Genomic DNA, 15266 nt, shown 5'->3' on the forward strand with positions numbered 1-15266 from the left:
ATGTAACTATATGGACCTGTAAACCTGATACTTACTGACCTGTTATATTTTATACAAAAACTTAACACCAATGGTGTTTTTCTTTTTGTTCTTTTTTACATTAGATTAATATCAAATCCAGTATTTTACCATAATCTGTCAATTTGGCAATGTTGCATAAAGTTAACCAATAGAAATTCTTCAAAGCATGTTAAATGATAGCCACAGGTAAAACATACATGTCTTATATCATAAAACTTATACCTCAATATATTTGTTCAACAAAATAAACATAGTAGCAAATAAAGTTAAAATTTCCCTCAAGGAAAATTAAACACTTAGACTGCATTTGAAATTGCCTCAGTGATATTTATAAAATTAGATAGTATTTCATGCAGTATTGATTGGTAGTTATTATTTTCTGTTTAGGAAAACCAACATGTTTATAACCTATATCTGACGCATGTTTACTATTATTGTTGACAATAAAGTTGGCTGGGGACTGTCTCAAAACACACTTCACATGACCTCTGTCTTCTACAGCTATGATTATGTTGGTATAACCTCAGTATAAATAAAAATTTATATCAAGGACTTGTACATAAATTTTCCTCTATTTAAACACAGGTGCACACAATTTTATTAGCTGAACACTTCAATTTTAGTTTGAATATTTAGATAATCTATGCCAACTCTTTCACAATCAGCCAAATTAAGTTTATTTATACAAAAAAAACCCACTAATTTACTGACATGGCAGTACAGGAAATATTTTTTCTCGAGTTTTAAACAATTTGATGTAGGTCTATACTTATAACTTTAGTGCAAATTTTTAATCATTTGCTAACTATCTTTCCAGATTTATTGTTTCTATTGTGCAAAATTACCCTAAATATACTCTTTATCACTCAAATAGGGCTAAAAATTGCACCAAAATTGCACTGATTTTCAACTGTGTACAGTATTTCATTGTTGCCTGTTTTAAAAGCCCATGTTGATCTATGTACGATTTCCAAAATTTTATGTTTAATGCCTTATGACCCTCAGTCACATTTAGGCAGTAATATAAATTTGTGATCATGTTTTTCTGAACAAACTTTGCTTTCTTATTCAGCATTCCAAACTTGCAAGTGTATGTACAGTAGTTGGACCATCTTAACAATCAAGAATAAAAAGAAACCATTTGAGTGTTTTTTTCTTCAGTTACTTGATCATACATGTTGATACAACTATAAAACAATGCAACGGCAATACATCTTGCCAGTTTAAACCTTCACAAAAAGAAAATATGAATTTTTAACAATTTTTCATGATATTCTTTTAATGTTTTATCTCGCGTGTCTTTAGATTCTTGCGTTATTGAACAAATCTTCAGTTTTAAAACTTTTCCATGCTTGCAGCAAACAATTCTACCTATGGGCACCAGAGCAGATATCAAAGATATGCCAGCTCATTTCTGTTATCTTATAATGATCTGCAATATGATCTGTAATGTTTGCTATCTGGTTGGTTATATTTAGACATTTTACCTAAAACTGATACATGGATATCCATGAGGTATTCAGCATGGAAAGGGTTACTGGGATTTCGGATATTTGTTTTACAAGGTAGCTTTAATTATGGTTATACACCATACAGTCTAGAGTACTTCTCTTCTTATAATAGATCCATCAATGTGCATAGATGTCTGTCAAACACTTAATTTGATCAAACAGTAGATTGGTTAGATAAACATTTCAAACAAACAGTACACTTTTATTTTAGCACACATTCAATTGAAAACAAACAGGGCACATTCATTTTTCATTTTTTTTTTATTTGAAATAGAGCAGTTGAATTTTCAGTAAGTGTGAACACATTCTATATAATTATTTACTATTCAGAAAGGCCAGTCTGTATTACATTGTTCCCCCACACCTTTTCTTCCTGTTGTCCGAATAAAAAACTTGTTTCTACAGATGTCTCATATTTTAAGAATTTTGTTAAAGTTTGTTTTTCATCTATGTCTTCTTCTTTGTTCAATATAACATGCATGACAAACAAAATTAATCCCCGCAAAATAATTTTTTTACGGCTCTTAAACAAGTTTATTTAATTTAGTTATTGACGAACCTGGACAATAAATTTACAAAACACTCTACGGTATCAACTGAGTGAGCAACTCTGCTATGAAAACCTTCATCTAAATATCTTACACATTACACTGTAATACAGCCCTGGACTTCCTAATACAAACAATACATCATATCTTTTTTACTAAGTGAATATATATCAACAAGTGTATACATCAGACCAATGACCAAGCTTAAAAACGATTAAATGTTTTCACCACAAAACATAATAAATTTGTTTTTGATATATCTCTTGTAAGGTTCGATCTGAAACATTGCTATCCAAGCTGGATTTTAAAATGTTTCAACAAACTTGTTCAAAGTCATTATGAGGACACACAGTTGTTACCAAATAGGATTCAAACCCACTCTTCCTCTATGACGAGACCTTGACCAGTAGGCTATCTACTCCCCTTTCACTTTTGACTTATTTAAAATTTCAAACATTTTTTTTTTATCCTTACAAAAATCAAATTTAATGCATAACAATGCGTAACAAGAAAACATGTCTTAAAACTTACATGAAAATCTTTAATAACAGATATAACTGTAGATAGCATAATGTAATACTGAGATTTCAACAACAGCCCTATACCTTTGTTTCAAACGATAAAAAAGAAAAGAAAAATGATGTAAGAAGATTATCATTCCAATAGGTTAATAAACATGCTTTAGGTCTTTCAAAGACTCAAACCAGTACCATTTAAGTCTTTCTAATTTTAGTATAAAAAAGACCATGTACTTTACCCCCAACCAATATTATGGCATGCCCCAAGCCCCTAACAGTTCACCTAGCAATCCTACCTCCTTTAGTCCGGAACTGCAGTGAGGTGTTTTGAAACAGCTTTCCTCATTTAACCAAATCAAATGACTAGATGTTTGAAAATTTAGCAGAGAATATTATTATCAGACCTCATGTGATCTATTTACTGTAGTATTATTTTCTATGTCAAGAGGGTAGCAGTCTGTATTGTCACATGGCAACATGACATTTCCTACCTGCTGACATTACAAAATAACCCTTATATGCATATACCAGGTTCTTTTTATTTTAGTTATTTTTTGAAATGTCTATCTTGAACCTTGATATGTTTGTTATAATAAAATAAATATCACATCCCACTGAGAGTGATACAACAGAATGTTCACATTTGACAATGTCAACAGAGGCTTTGTTCTCTTGTCCCCGTTCTATCACTCTCTCTATGATAAGATATTTATATTATTATATAGATAATCAAAAATAAAGTTCAAATGGAATGGTAAAGAAATGTTAAATAGATAGTAAATAGATAAAAAAAACTCCAAAAATACTCATATTTTCTGCTAATAAAAAATGAGAGGTAAAAATCATAAGTAAAAAAAAGATTAAGCAAGATGAGTGAAGACCAACACAAGAAATGGGTGTGCTAATAAATAAATGCAAAATGTAAATGTTATATAGACCACACATGCTCATAGAAAAATGAAGCTTTCAAAAAAATTACATTTTATGCAGTGTTTCAATCCTGGAAAAAATATTCTATTTGTAAGTTGAGTGATACAATTCTATTCTAATTCAATATGGTTGTTAAGTAGATTAATATAAAACCTTTCTATATCAATTCTATAAGAAGTGGGTTATTTTCATACCACACTTGAAAAGCTCATATTAAAACACCTTTCTTAATTCTGTTACATAACTACAAAACAACTCAGAAAAGCTAATTATGTTTTAAGAAGAAAATAAGAGAAAATTGGAAAATGTAAGTGATAAAGTGATAAACTGCAACTATTGTAAAAGGGTAGTAGTTATTCCAAAACATTAAATCTATTATAAAAATCTTATAATCATGACTAACCATCGTGTTTCCTGCACTTTATGCTTTACAAACTTTTGATAAATCAATTCAAGTTGTAAGGCTTAAGCAATTCATATCTCTTATAGCATGCAAGATCTCTTCTTATTTTAGACATAATACAGAAACAACACCCCCCCCCCCCTCCTTAACCAACAATGATACTAAAGTCATGGAAAACTGGGATGAATAAATCACTTAAAATACATAATTTAAAATCAATATTGCTTTTTACCAAGTCAATGTACGTCTCGTTTAATCAATTTCAGGGACTTTACTTTCATGATTCTGATAAAATAACAGTACATCAGTGATTGAATATATCTACAAAATACATTACATAATTCACTAAATCAAGATATTATTGTTTAATTTTTCAATAAAGAAAATAGCACTTCAAAATTCATTAACATAACAAAACATGACAGCACTTTTTTCACATCAGAAATTTGTTAAATGTTCATTGTACAATATGTAAAACTGGTAACAAAAATTAAAAACATTAACATACAAGAGAATGTAAATTTTACAAAACCTAATATATTAGATGCCATTCACACTAATCTCACCAAGTGAATTATCCGTCCACTTCTTTACACATTTTGTTTTCACCTCAATTACACAAAAATCTATGTACATCGTTATATTGACAAGCTGCACCTTCTACCAACATGATTTCCAAGTTTATATTTTTTCTACTATAGTTTTGAAAGTCAGGTATCTTCCTGCTGCAGATACAATGCCCAAATATGTTCAAACCAATCATGTCGGACACTCAAGTCACATGACATACCGTGTGACCATTCCAAGGCAGCAATTTTGAAAGAGGTCAATCACAGAATTGCTGGTTTAATTCTTCCTCCATCACCCTCAGAAACAAAACGTTTTCTGCCCCTAAAAAATTAAAAGATTTTTCAAATTAAGGGTATTTCAATTATATATCATATAAGTATCATAAATTGTGTTAAAAGTATCTATCTTAAAACAATCTAGTTAAAAGTATATATCTTAAAACAATCTGTCCTAAAACCATTTTTGTCTTCAATGTCAAAATGACAGTAACATAATAATAATTGAAACATGGTATAAATCAATGTATTTCATGTTAAACAGTACTTTTTAAGCAACCTGGGCCAAAACACCATTTTTGGGGAAGGGGCCTCAGCCTTTTTCTTGGGAAAAATATGCTTGATTTTGGCATACTTTGGGAAAAGAGGTCTCAAATTTAACACAAACTTTTAACAAGGTCTTCAATATAGGAAAGCAAAAACCACTGGGAAATACTTATAAGGCAGTAAAAGACCTTAATTCAACACCATCATTTAATTTTGTTCTAAATTCTATGGGAAATTTCAAAAGACTGGGGAATTTTGAGGACCAAATTGGGGAAAAAAAGAGGCTGGTTTGGTTGTGGAAGAGCCTATATTCGGCCTCTACAAAGAAGGATTTTTTGGCCCTGGCAACACAATGTTAAACTTTGTTATCAAATCAAGTCTGAGTAAAAGTTGGTAAACACTGAAATAGCCTCTTTAAATATGTTGACAATAACATTTTTTTTATCAAGTTGTCTGTTTGCAGAGGTGTTACGAAACAACCACATTATATTGTTCAAGTTAATATAAACTGAAAATACATCTCAGATGTTGCAATTCAATTACAGTATTCAAAAATGCCTTTACATCACTTTTGTATAACAAAGATTGTCATGTATTTAAGCAAAAGAATTAACAAACTGCTTGCGGGCAAAATATATACAAAGATGAATTTAGGTAAGCTAGTTCTTATCTAAAGCTAAACCTGCTGTCAGGTGGTTTTGTTAATGATTTTGCCCAGCCTTGACTAAAGACTAGCCATTTTAAGGGATTTCATTATCAAGATCCCAAAATTGAGCTACTAACAGTTTCAAAGCCTCAGGTCAGACTTTACAGATGTGCAGGCTGGGCTGGCTCTATTAGTAGCAGCAAAGACTTATTCCAGTGATTCACGAGTTAATAATGCCTCATTTATATACTTTCTAGGTAAAGCATGATTTAAAGGGAATTTAAAATCAAAATACATGAATTATATGCTGCCAAAGTTCAGAGTCTGGTCAAATAACTCAGAAAGAACTGAATAGCTCCATCCTAGTGTCTCAAGTTTCTCTTGCCACTTGAGATCAGAAGTTAAAATTTATTGTTGAAATGAACCTACCCCTTCGGAAGATCTCTGTATGTTGGTGGGGACATAACTCCGTCTCGGTGACACATTTCACCAAATCTTTCTAGTATCACATAAGCATTCGGGACGTCTAAGTTGATATCTGGCATGTTATCAAACACTCTCTTGAATCCCTGAAACAGAAAAACTATTAATGATCAACAGTTTTCTAGATTATGTGAATAAGTTTACAAAACCACTTCCCACTTACATTTTCTAAACAGGCAACACTACAAATTTCACCATTTTTCAAAATGATGATACAACGGCTTTTTTACAAAACAGCAATAACACATCAAAGTAAAAATTTCTTTATCTACCAGACACAACAAAACATTTTTCATGGAGACTTCATCTCTGTGATATTAGATTTTCATTCATTTACAGAAAATGTTGTGCAAGTTTTTTAATCTTCTTACTCTTACCCTCTCATCATGGAGAAGAAAAAAAAATTTGCCTTAAATGACATTAAACATTTTTCACTACAAAAGAATAAGTAGAATTGTGAATAAGAAACAAATATAGTGATTAAATATAACTTGAATATTTTTTTTTTTGGTATATCCTCTGTAATTTGATAGTTGAAACAACCTTGTAATGTCATCAACAATAATTTTTATCTGCTAACATGAAATATGAATACCTGAGACATTTGTTCGGGAGTGATGTAACAGGCTTCGCTGAGCGACTGTAAAAATTTCACCATTCTTTCGGCTGATCTTTCTGTACCATCCTCAATCACCATCACTGTTGCCTGTTTTATATCAAACAATTTATTAACAAGTCAATTAATACCAATAATTGCAACTATCTGAAGTAAAAAGTTATTTAAGTAGCAGTGTATTTAACCCCTTGACACCATAATTGACTTGACACCATAATTGACTTGACTTGACACCATAATTGAAGGCAAAAGCAAGAAAATATGTAGAACTACCAAGCCTTTTCCTAGTCAAGTTTACTGGAAAATAAATTATCACATGTAAAAATACTTCATCACAAGTAAAAGGTCAATGATGACACAAAATTCAAACTCACGTCATTGAGAAGGACAAGAAATTATTAGTTTGTTGCCTTAACCGCTTAGCTTACTGGTGGCAAAACTGGTGGCAAAGTAATTCAACCCATGAGACCAGTTCGCTTTTTCATTGTTTCTGTATTTTGAAATTTTTGGGTTTGTCCAGATTGAAACATAGACAAGACCATTTAAAATATTTAGTGGTAAGAGTTATGCATTTGAGCTTGTTTGTGTTAAAATGTAATATGGCAACATTCGAGATTTACAGGTATTTAGCGTAAGTGTATATGCAATTCTGCAAAACATTTGTACAACCACCAATTTCACATTTCCCATATAGAACATCATAGAACAGCATTCAAACCCCTATCAGTGGGGTTTGGGGGTGGGGGAAGTGAGCAACCGTACCCACTTTGAACACAGACAACCATTAGAATAGTATTACCTCATAGACTAGTTCATGATGAAAGTGAGGTACTTCTAATTCTTGCAAACATCTTGTTGCCTCCTTCACGTCACTTGATGACAAGTATTCCTTCAGTAACAACACCATCTACAAAATATGAACAAAACAACAATAAGAGATTATGATGTTCAACATTTTTCCTCAGATGGTTAATGTGTATTCTGTCACAGACTTTATCCTTTAAACCTTTGCCACTTAATTTGATCAAGATATAATGAAGTTTTATTATGCAACAATTTGTTTGTATGTGGCTCTACAATGTCCTTTATACTGCCCAAATGATAATACAAGTAAGTAAATCTCACAATTTTAATAAGTGTTACCATTGGCCATTTGAAACTATTCCACTTTGCATGTCTTATTTTTGACTAATTTTCAGTCATTCAAATCTGCTTTACAGCTTATGATGACTATGTCCAGATCATTTTCCTTTGTTGAATATACACTAGTTTACCTGTTTGATTAAATATTTGACAGGTCTGATTCCACCCCCTGTTCCCCAGATGTTGTCCAATCGTACAATGCCATGTTTCTGACTAAGTAAAAGCTCCGCCTTTTCTAGTGCCTCTTGTTTAGCCTCATTGTCCACAAAACCTTTGTAAGTCTGGATATATTTCGGTGGTAAACAGTCATCAGCAACAGCTCTCGCAAGGAACATGCCCATTACCTACAACACAATATTGATCTCTATTTAAGTGCATGGAGTCCAACACTGGGTTTTTAGTCCAATCATCACAGCAGAAGCTATGAGGCAACATTCCAGCTTTACTGGTAAATGCAGACCAAAGAATTATTTATGGCAAATGCTGCCACATACATGCAACCATCCAACTGCTATGAGCTAGCTTGTTGTTTTTTCACATATAGGCTTAGTTAATTAAATCTAGCTCTTTGGGTTTTTTGAAAGAGGATTTTTTAAGTTTTTACTATACACATATAAGGAAAATCAATGACAACTTTGGCAGGGCCCAATTTTGACCCCAGGGCTTTCATTTGAACAAACTTGGTAGACACTGACTAGACAATGTTTCATGCCAAATATTTAAGCTCTAGCTCTTTAGGTTTTTTAAAATAAGATTTTTTAAGTTTTTTCTTTCGGTTGCCATGGCAACCAGAGTTCTGCATGAAATTATATTCTTTGAACAATTTTTACCAAAGGAACATTCCTGTGAAGTCTGGATGAAATTGGCTCAGTGGTTTATGAGGAGATGTCGTTTAAAGTAAAAGTTTATGGACAGATGCCGGACAGCCTCAAAGTTTGGTATTTAATTGGCAACTCTTTTGTTCTCCCTTTTGTTCTTTTAGCCATGTAAGAGAAAAAATAGCCACATTAGAGCTTACTGAATAAATAGCATCAAAGGAAATTTACTGTTATATATTGTTCCCATAGCCACATAAGTATCTATACGTTTGTACAGACGGACGGATGGACACCAGACAAAAAGTGGTCACAAAAACTCACCATGTCACTTTGTGACAGGTGAGCTAAAAAGTTTACATCAAGTATCCAAACATTTTCTTAAAGGAAACTAAAATGTCAAATCTTCCCTATCAAATAGTTACAAATTTGAACATAAATATTATATTTAGTTTTTTTTTTCATACAAATTACAAATGTACAATCAATCAGTCATGCTAATTTGCATGCAAACTACTAAGTCAAACTTCAAGAGTTTAAATTTAACATCTTTTATTGAACTTTATTTTTCACAAAGCATACATTCACTATTATGTACTTAGGAGTAAACACCCAACAACTGCAGTGTTGAATACTGACTAATATCTTTGAAATAGTCATAAGTGTTTCATGATTTTTCTCTCATCTTTCCATTATTATGATCATCAAGATCTCTTTAGAAAATCTAACATTAATAAATTCATATCACTGGTCAACCTTGTACACTTTCTGTGTAAAATAATTTCATTGAAATGGTATAATTTATTATAAAGTTTTTTGAAAATGCCAAGTTTGTTTGTTTGTTTTGGCTTTTACGTCACATAGACACAGTATAGATCATATCCCGATGTTCCAGCTTTACTGGTGGAGGAAGACCTCAGGTGCCCTTCCGTGCATAATTTCAGACACGAACGGGTACCTGAGTAGAACCACTGACGTTCCACATGCTAGCCGGATAGCTTCCTCACATGAAAGAATCCAAAGTCCCTGTCTGGATTCGAACCCACAGAGGTGAGGGGCAAGTGGTTTGAAGTCAATGACCTTAACCACTTGGCCACGGACGCCCCTTAAAATGCCAAGTATAAAAAGTTTAAAGAAAGAAATTTTAAGGTTTTTACCTTTGGAGCTTCTGGTGAGTCAATAACAAGATCTGCCAGTATGTTGAGCAAATTATCAAAACCTTTCTGTATATCTTTTGCCACTATCACTTTACTATACAAGTCTGAGATCAGAATGGATACAAGTTCACGGTGACAGGCCTTACGATCCAACGCTAAACTCACAGCTAACTCGACTATCCGTGGCTTCATCTTAGATATGTTTAATTCCTCTAAACTTGTCTGAAAAAAAAGTGATGTTTAAAGTTTATTAATTGAGCTTCAAGAACCCTGTTATGCAACCTTTGTTATGATAAATTTATACAAAGTCAAATTGATCAATCACATGCTGTTCTTTGTGTGCATGTTTTTTTTCCAAATATTCAACAAAATATGAAAATTTGACATTACATATTTTCGTATCATTTAATCAAATTCTTTGTTTAAATCTCTACAGTAAAATCTTCCAGCTGTGAAAAAAGCACTTTAAATGAAAACCTTGTTAAATATGAACTGTAAACTATGAAGAACTTCCAGAAAAGCTTACCTCAACTTCTTTTGTTATGCTGTGATCAAAATATTCAAGGAGAATAGGAGTTACAATACGGTCAAACTCGTCTGCTGTTACCACAGGTTCTATCTTTTCCACCACATAATCTCCCTATATCAAAGACACAAAAAATTAAATCTTCATGTTTAGGTGACTACCAAATCAGGTAAATTTGGTGCACATAATTATGGAGTATCTTCACATTTAAGTAGCATTATAAGGACTATACTATTTCCTTCACATTTTTTTATGTGCTACAAAATAAAATTCATGTTTGTAGGTTGTTTTTTCTTGAAATCGCACAGATCTCTAATTATGTTTTTATTATAAACAAGTTCAAAGAACACCAGCCCATTTACATGGAATTGATAAAACTTGGTTAGTAACCGTTAAATGATTGCAGACATGGGGAAACGAGATGACAACGATGGTATGATACAGACCTGGGGTAATCATCAACTGTAATCATTGATTTTGTAATTGATTACATGATTCTCTGTAATCATCATGTAATTGATTACCTTGCCCAAAACTGATTACATTAATTGTAATTAATCAATTACAGCTTAAATTCAGTCAGTAATTATGATTACATTTTGATTGACATTGATTACTTTCAGATTTAAAAGGAAACTATTTAAGTTCAAAGGATGCCTTTATTTTAAATTATACAGTTTAACTTTTGTTTTTTAGTTATACAGTAAAAATCCTCAATTAGACTGATAAAAATGAACATTCTTATCATTGCTTACATACTTTAAGACCATGGTCTACTTTAGTCATTTTGTATGAAATTAAATGAACAATATGTTTATTTATATGTATCTACAAATACATTATAAAAGAAACTATCAAAGAATGCTTTGATATTTAATCTGATAAAAGGAAAACCTATTTCTGGAGAAATTTAACGTTAATTTTACAGTATCACTTATTATATGATGTACATAAATCAAATGAAAATTTAAATTTTCAAAAAAATAAATGTGCTGAAAGCAACAATGTACCACTCTAAAATTGACCTTCTCACCTAATTTCATACAATAACCCAATAACAGTTTTTCACACCTTGTGAAATCAAGTGTCATGCTAAAGAGCATTCAAGCAGATCATAACAAATTTAAGATCTAGATAGGTGTTGACTTCTGAATATCAGAGGTCTCAATAGTCACATTAAAATTAAAACAAAAAATTGGACTGGCTAATAATGGTGGTCTTAAAAGTGAATAAGCAGGGGGTTAAATCTGGATCACGAAACCATTGACTTAAAGAATATTTTAAAGATGGTCTTAATAGCAGGGTGGTCTTAATTCTGGGGTGGTTTAATGTACATTCAATGTAATCAATTATCAATCAATTACTCTCTTAAAAGTAATTGTAATTCAATTGATTACAGAGGCAAATGTGAGTAATCAATCTTAATCAATTACAATAAAATCTGAAAGTAATTGTAATTTAATCAATTACTGATCAATGTAATCATCCCCAGGTCTGGTATGATAATAGTCGCGCTTGTTTATTGTTTTCATTCGAGTTATGTTTCTTTCTTCAGTCTTTCAAAAAATACGTTTGTCCTTATATTCCTGGAAGATATTGTTAGTGTATTGCGATACCTTCCCGCTGTATCGATACATCGGGAGGTGAAATATATATTGCATCGCAATATATTGGAATTTTTAATTTCATTACGATGCATACATCGGGGACAAGAAAGATCGCGATGAATCGTTACACCTCTACTTCTAACAAGTTTGCTTGTCACCTTTACCTCTTATTTATCATAAAATATTTACATTCCACTTAAAATGTTATTTTTTCACAACTAATGATCTACATGTAGGAGTCACTTATTTTCTGGTAGAGCTTTAATTTTAAAGAAAACTTAAAAATCATATTACAAACCTGACTGTCAGAGTCATAGTTTGGATCATTGGCATCTCTACAGCTTCCATCAACAAACAATTCATCCCCAGGAGCTCCCCATGTCCCTTTGCCACCAGCACCTCCTATCAAGCAAACATTATTTTAATATTATCATAACTTGTGTAAAAGAAATTGCAATTTTATAACAGGCAACTACAATTAGAGAACCCATGGCATGTTTGAAAAAAAACAACAAAATGTTTTGAAAGTGGAATATCTCAAGATAGTGACAAAATGGTGGAAACCTAGTTGTCCCAGATCAGTCGTCATCAAAGATGGATATATTTATCAAACATATTTAGATCTATAGGTTCTTTATTCCCAAAATATGCAATTTTCAAAAATGTATCCATTAACTAAAGTTCAGAATTTTATTCTGTATCTGCTTCATACAATATGGAGTTCAGTAACATTCAGATTTTCAAAATTATTATCCATAAGTAGGTCAGACTTGAGAAAAATATTTACACTCTCACAAAATGCTAACCTTGAGATGACCCCTGCTAAGATTTCATGAGGTCAGCTGACTTAATTATTTTGTAAGCCATCATAAATAAGGTCAATCTGTACAGTATCTCTCTCTGAATCACATATTTCTATGAAAATGTAATTAAGGCCGAAAAATTGTCTCAGGCCAGGTATTATAAACGCAATTAGTTCATCGACTCCTCTAATATCGAAAGTAGGTCAAACACTCGTGAACACAACCAATTTAAAAACACGATTTTATTGAACAAAATCAAAGTAGCAGTGTTTCACTATATGCTGACTGAATATGTATTTGCAAACCTTTATATTCTAAGAATGTTCATGTAATGACAAGATACCCTAAAACAAAATTTCACCTTTCTTTGGATCTCCTCTGCCTCGGCCATCTCGGGATTTTCTGCTATTTTTCGCTACTGGAAGACGCTCTGTTTGAGCATTATTTTGAGTTGCATCCCCTCCAGAGTTGGTCCTTTGGGTTCTTTTAGCTTTTCTTATGAGTCTTATTGGTTTTGCAGGGTCCTCTAGAGAACTCATCGGATCAACGTCGCCAGAAATCGCCATCTCTTCTTGTTCATCTACGTCGCCATTTTGAAGAGCAATTTCGCCATTCTCCATTGCTAGTGCCATTTTATAGAAACGAACAACCTACCACACAAAACAGACCCCTAAAGAAGAATATGAATTGCTGATGAACAATTTTACACTGTCTTTTTTAGATGACTTTGCTTTAATTAGAAAATATTTGATATTTACTCGGTTTGCGTACACAGCTTTGTTGGTTGTTTACGTCCTCTGCATAAAATATATCACGTGACGAAATTATTACCGTTGATTGGCTGATAAAATGTGAAATTTCCCGGGGCTCTAATGTTTACATCGATCATTCGGGTTCATTCTGACTTTGAATTTTCGGAATCTTTGATGCACGTGAAACGTGCATTATGATGAATGTATTTAAATGACTGTCTGGTAACACAATTGTTATAAAGATTACATTGTGACAATTATCAACGAGTTTGGTAAAATTCAAAATGAAATAACTCAATTGTCTAATTGTATTAATTAGTGTCTAGGCCTAGAATTTATTTAAAATCAAAGGGCTGCAAGCTCTGTGGTATTTTCTGATCTTTGCAATCTAAATCATACTGACTATCTGTATATATTTTCCTGTATAAGTTTATTTTTATATACTATAATTCATCTTACGCAGCGACTGCGTATAGATTTTTTTCTGTAACAGTTTGAGATTGATACATACATGTATTGAATTTTGCATGACTAGAGTTGCATCAAAAAATCATTTTTCATTTTTTTATGACAGCCACCCTTTATCCTTGCATATCGTGGCTACTTTCTTAAAAAAGACACTTCAAAAAAAAAAAAGTTGCCTGGACTAGGATTTTGAACATATGGCCTCTCACACCCTAAACGAGCGCGTTACCTCTGCACCACGGTGAAGTAATACGTATGTAGCTTGAATAAAAACAAATGCATTGTGATTCTAAATTGAGAATTTCCATTTCGTGTTTGTCATCCTTATTAATTTCGAGGTATTTTGTTCATGATAAACCTGTGAAAATAATTTAGCGAAAATCTATACCGACATGTATATATTCCACTACTCGACAGTGTACTACGCTCTGGAGTATTCGGTAATCGACATAGCTAAAAATAGCATTTTCATTGATTAAGCTTTACGGAACTAGCCGAACATTTTTCATTGGGTAAAAAAGATATTCATCCGCGAAATTTGTGATTGCAACCTCATATTTCTATTGAGTAATCTAAACTTTTAATGCACTGAAATTCGTTTAATGCCTACATTAAAAATTATTCTTTCTTTTAAATTGCTGGTTTTTAAGCAGTTTTGAGTGAGAACTACTTTGCATTGTTAGGGCTGTTAGAAATTTTGTGTTAGACCGTGGATGTTAGCTTTGTATTTACTGATCTTGCGATCACAAAATACAAAAACCATTCAGTATTGAAATAGATCTAACTGTAAGAATATGCGAATCCAACTTTTCAAAGAGTTTTAAATCTGTTAAGGTAGATCTCTTCTGTAATTTTATTTCAAAAATAGGGGTCTACTTTAGAGACTGACAACCTGCAAAGTTGGCGACGGACTGGATTTTTTTCCCATTTCTGGTGGTTGAAATGCATCATTGTTGAAAAGTTTACCGCCTCTTCTTGTAGAGATATATAGGATTGACATACATACAATGTACATGGATAATACACGTAGAATAGAATTAAAATTGCATAGTAGACAGTCCCCCCTCCAAAATGACCAAAAGGGGGAGTTGAAGATATTTTTAATTTTAACCCCCCCTCCAAAAGTTTTGGGGTTTTTTCCCACCCAAAAAAAGGGAAAAAAAAATGAAAACATAACTGAAATCTATTTTCAACACAAAAAACATTAAAA

The 15266-nt window shown here is 32.1% G+C and overlaps 1 protein-coding gene across 1 annotated transcript; it reads right to left on the reverse strand.

Moving 5' to 3' along the window:
- Positions 1-1778: 1778 nt before the first annotated feature.
- On the reverse strand, positions 1779-13659 carry LOC132743151 (programmed cell death protein 4-like). Its single transcript, XM_060731677.1, has 9 exons — positions 13201-13659; positions 12335-12438; positions 10430-10543; positions 9904-10125; positions 8063-8275; positions 7588-7695; positions 6768-6878; positions 6119-6258; positions 1779-4822 (listed from the first exon to the last, which is right to left on the reverse strand). The coding sequence occupies exons 1-9, from the start codon at positions 13469-13471 to the stop codon at positions 4762-4764; spliced, it is 1344 nt and encodes a 447-aa protein (XP_060587660.1). The 5' UTR covers positions 13472-13659; the 3' UTR covers positions 1779-4761.
- Between the last annotated feature and the right edge of the window lie 1607 nt (positions 13660-15266).

The sequence above is a fragment of the Ruditapes philippinarum genome, unplaced genomic scaffold (assembly GCF_026571515.1).
Source record: "Ruditapes philippinarum isolate M1 unplaced genomic scaffold, ASM2657151v2 ctg4933_1_1_1_1, whole genome shotgun sequence".
In the NCBI taxonomy this organism is placed as follows: domain Eukaryota; kingdom Metazoa; phylum Mollusca; class Bivalvia; order Venerida; family Veneridae; genus Ruditapes; species Ruditapes philippinarum.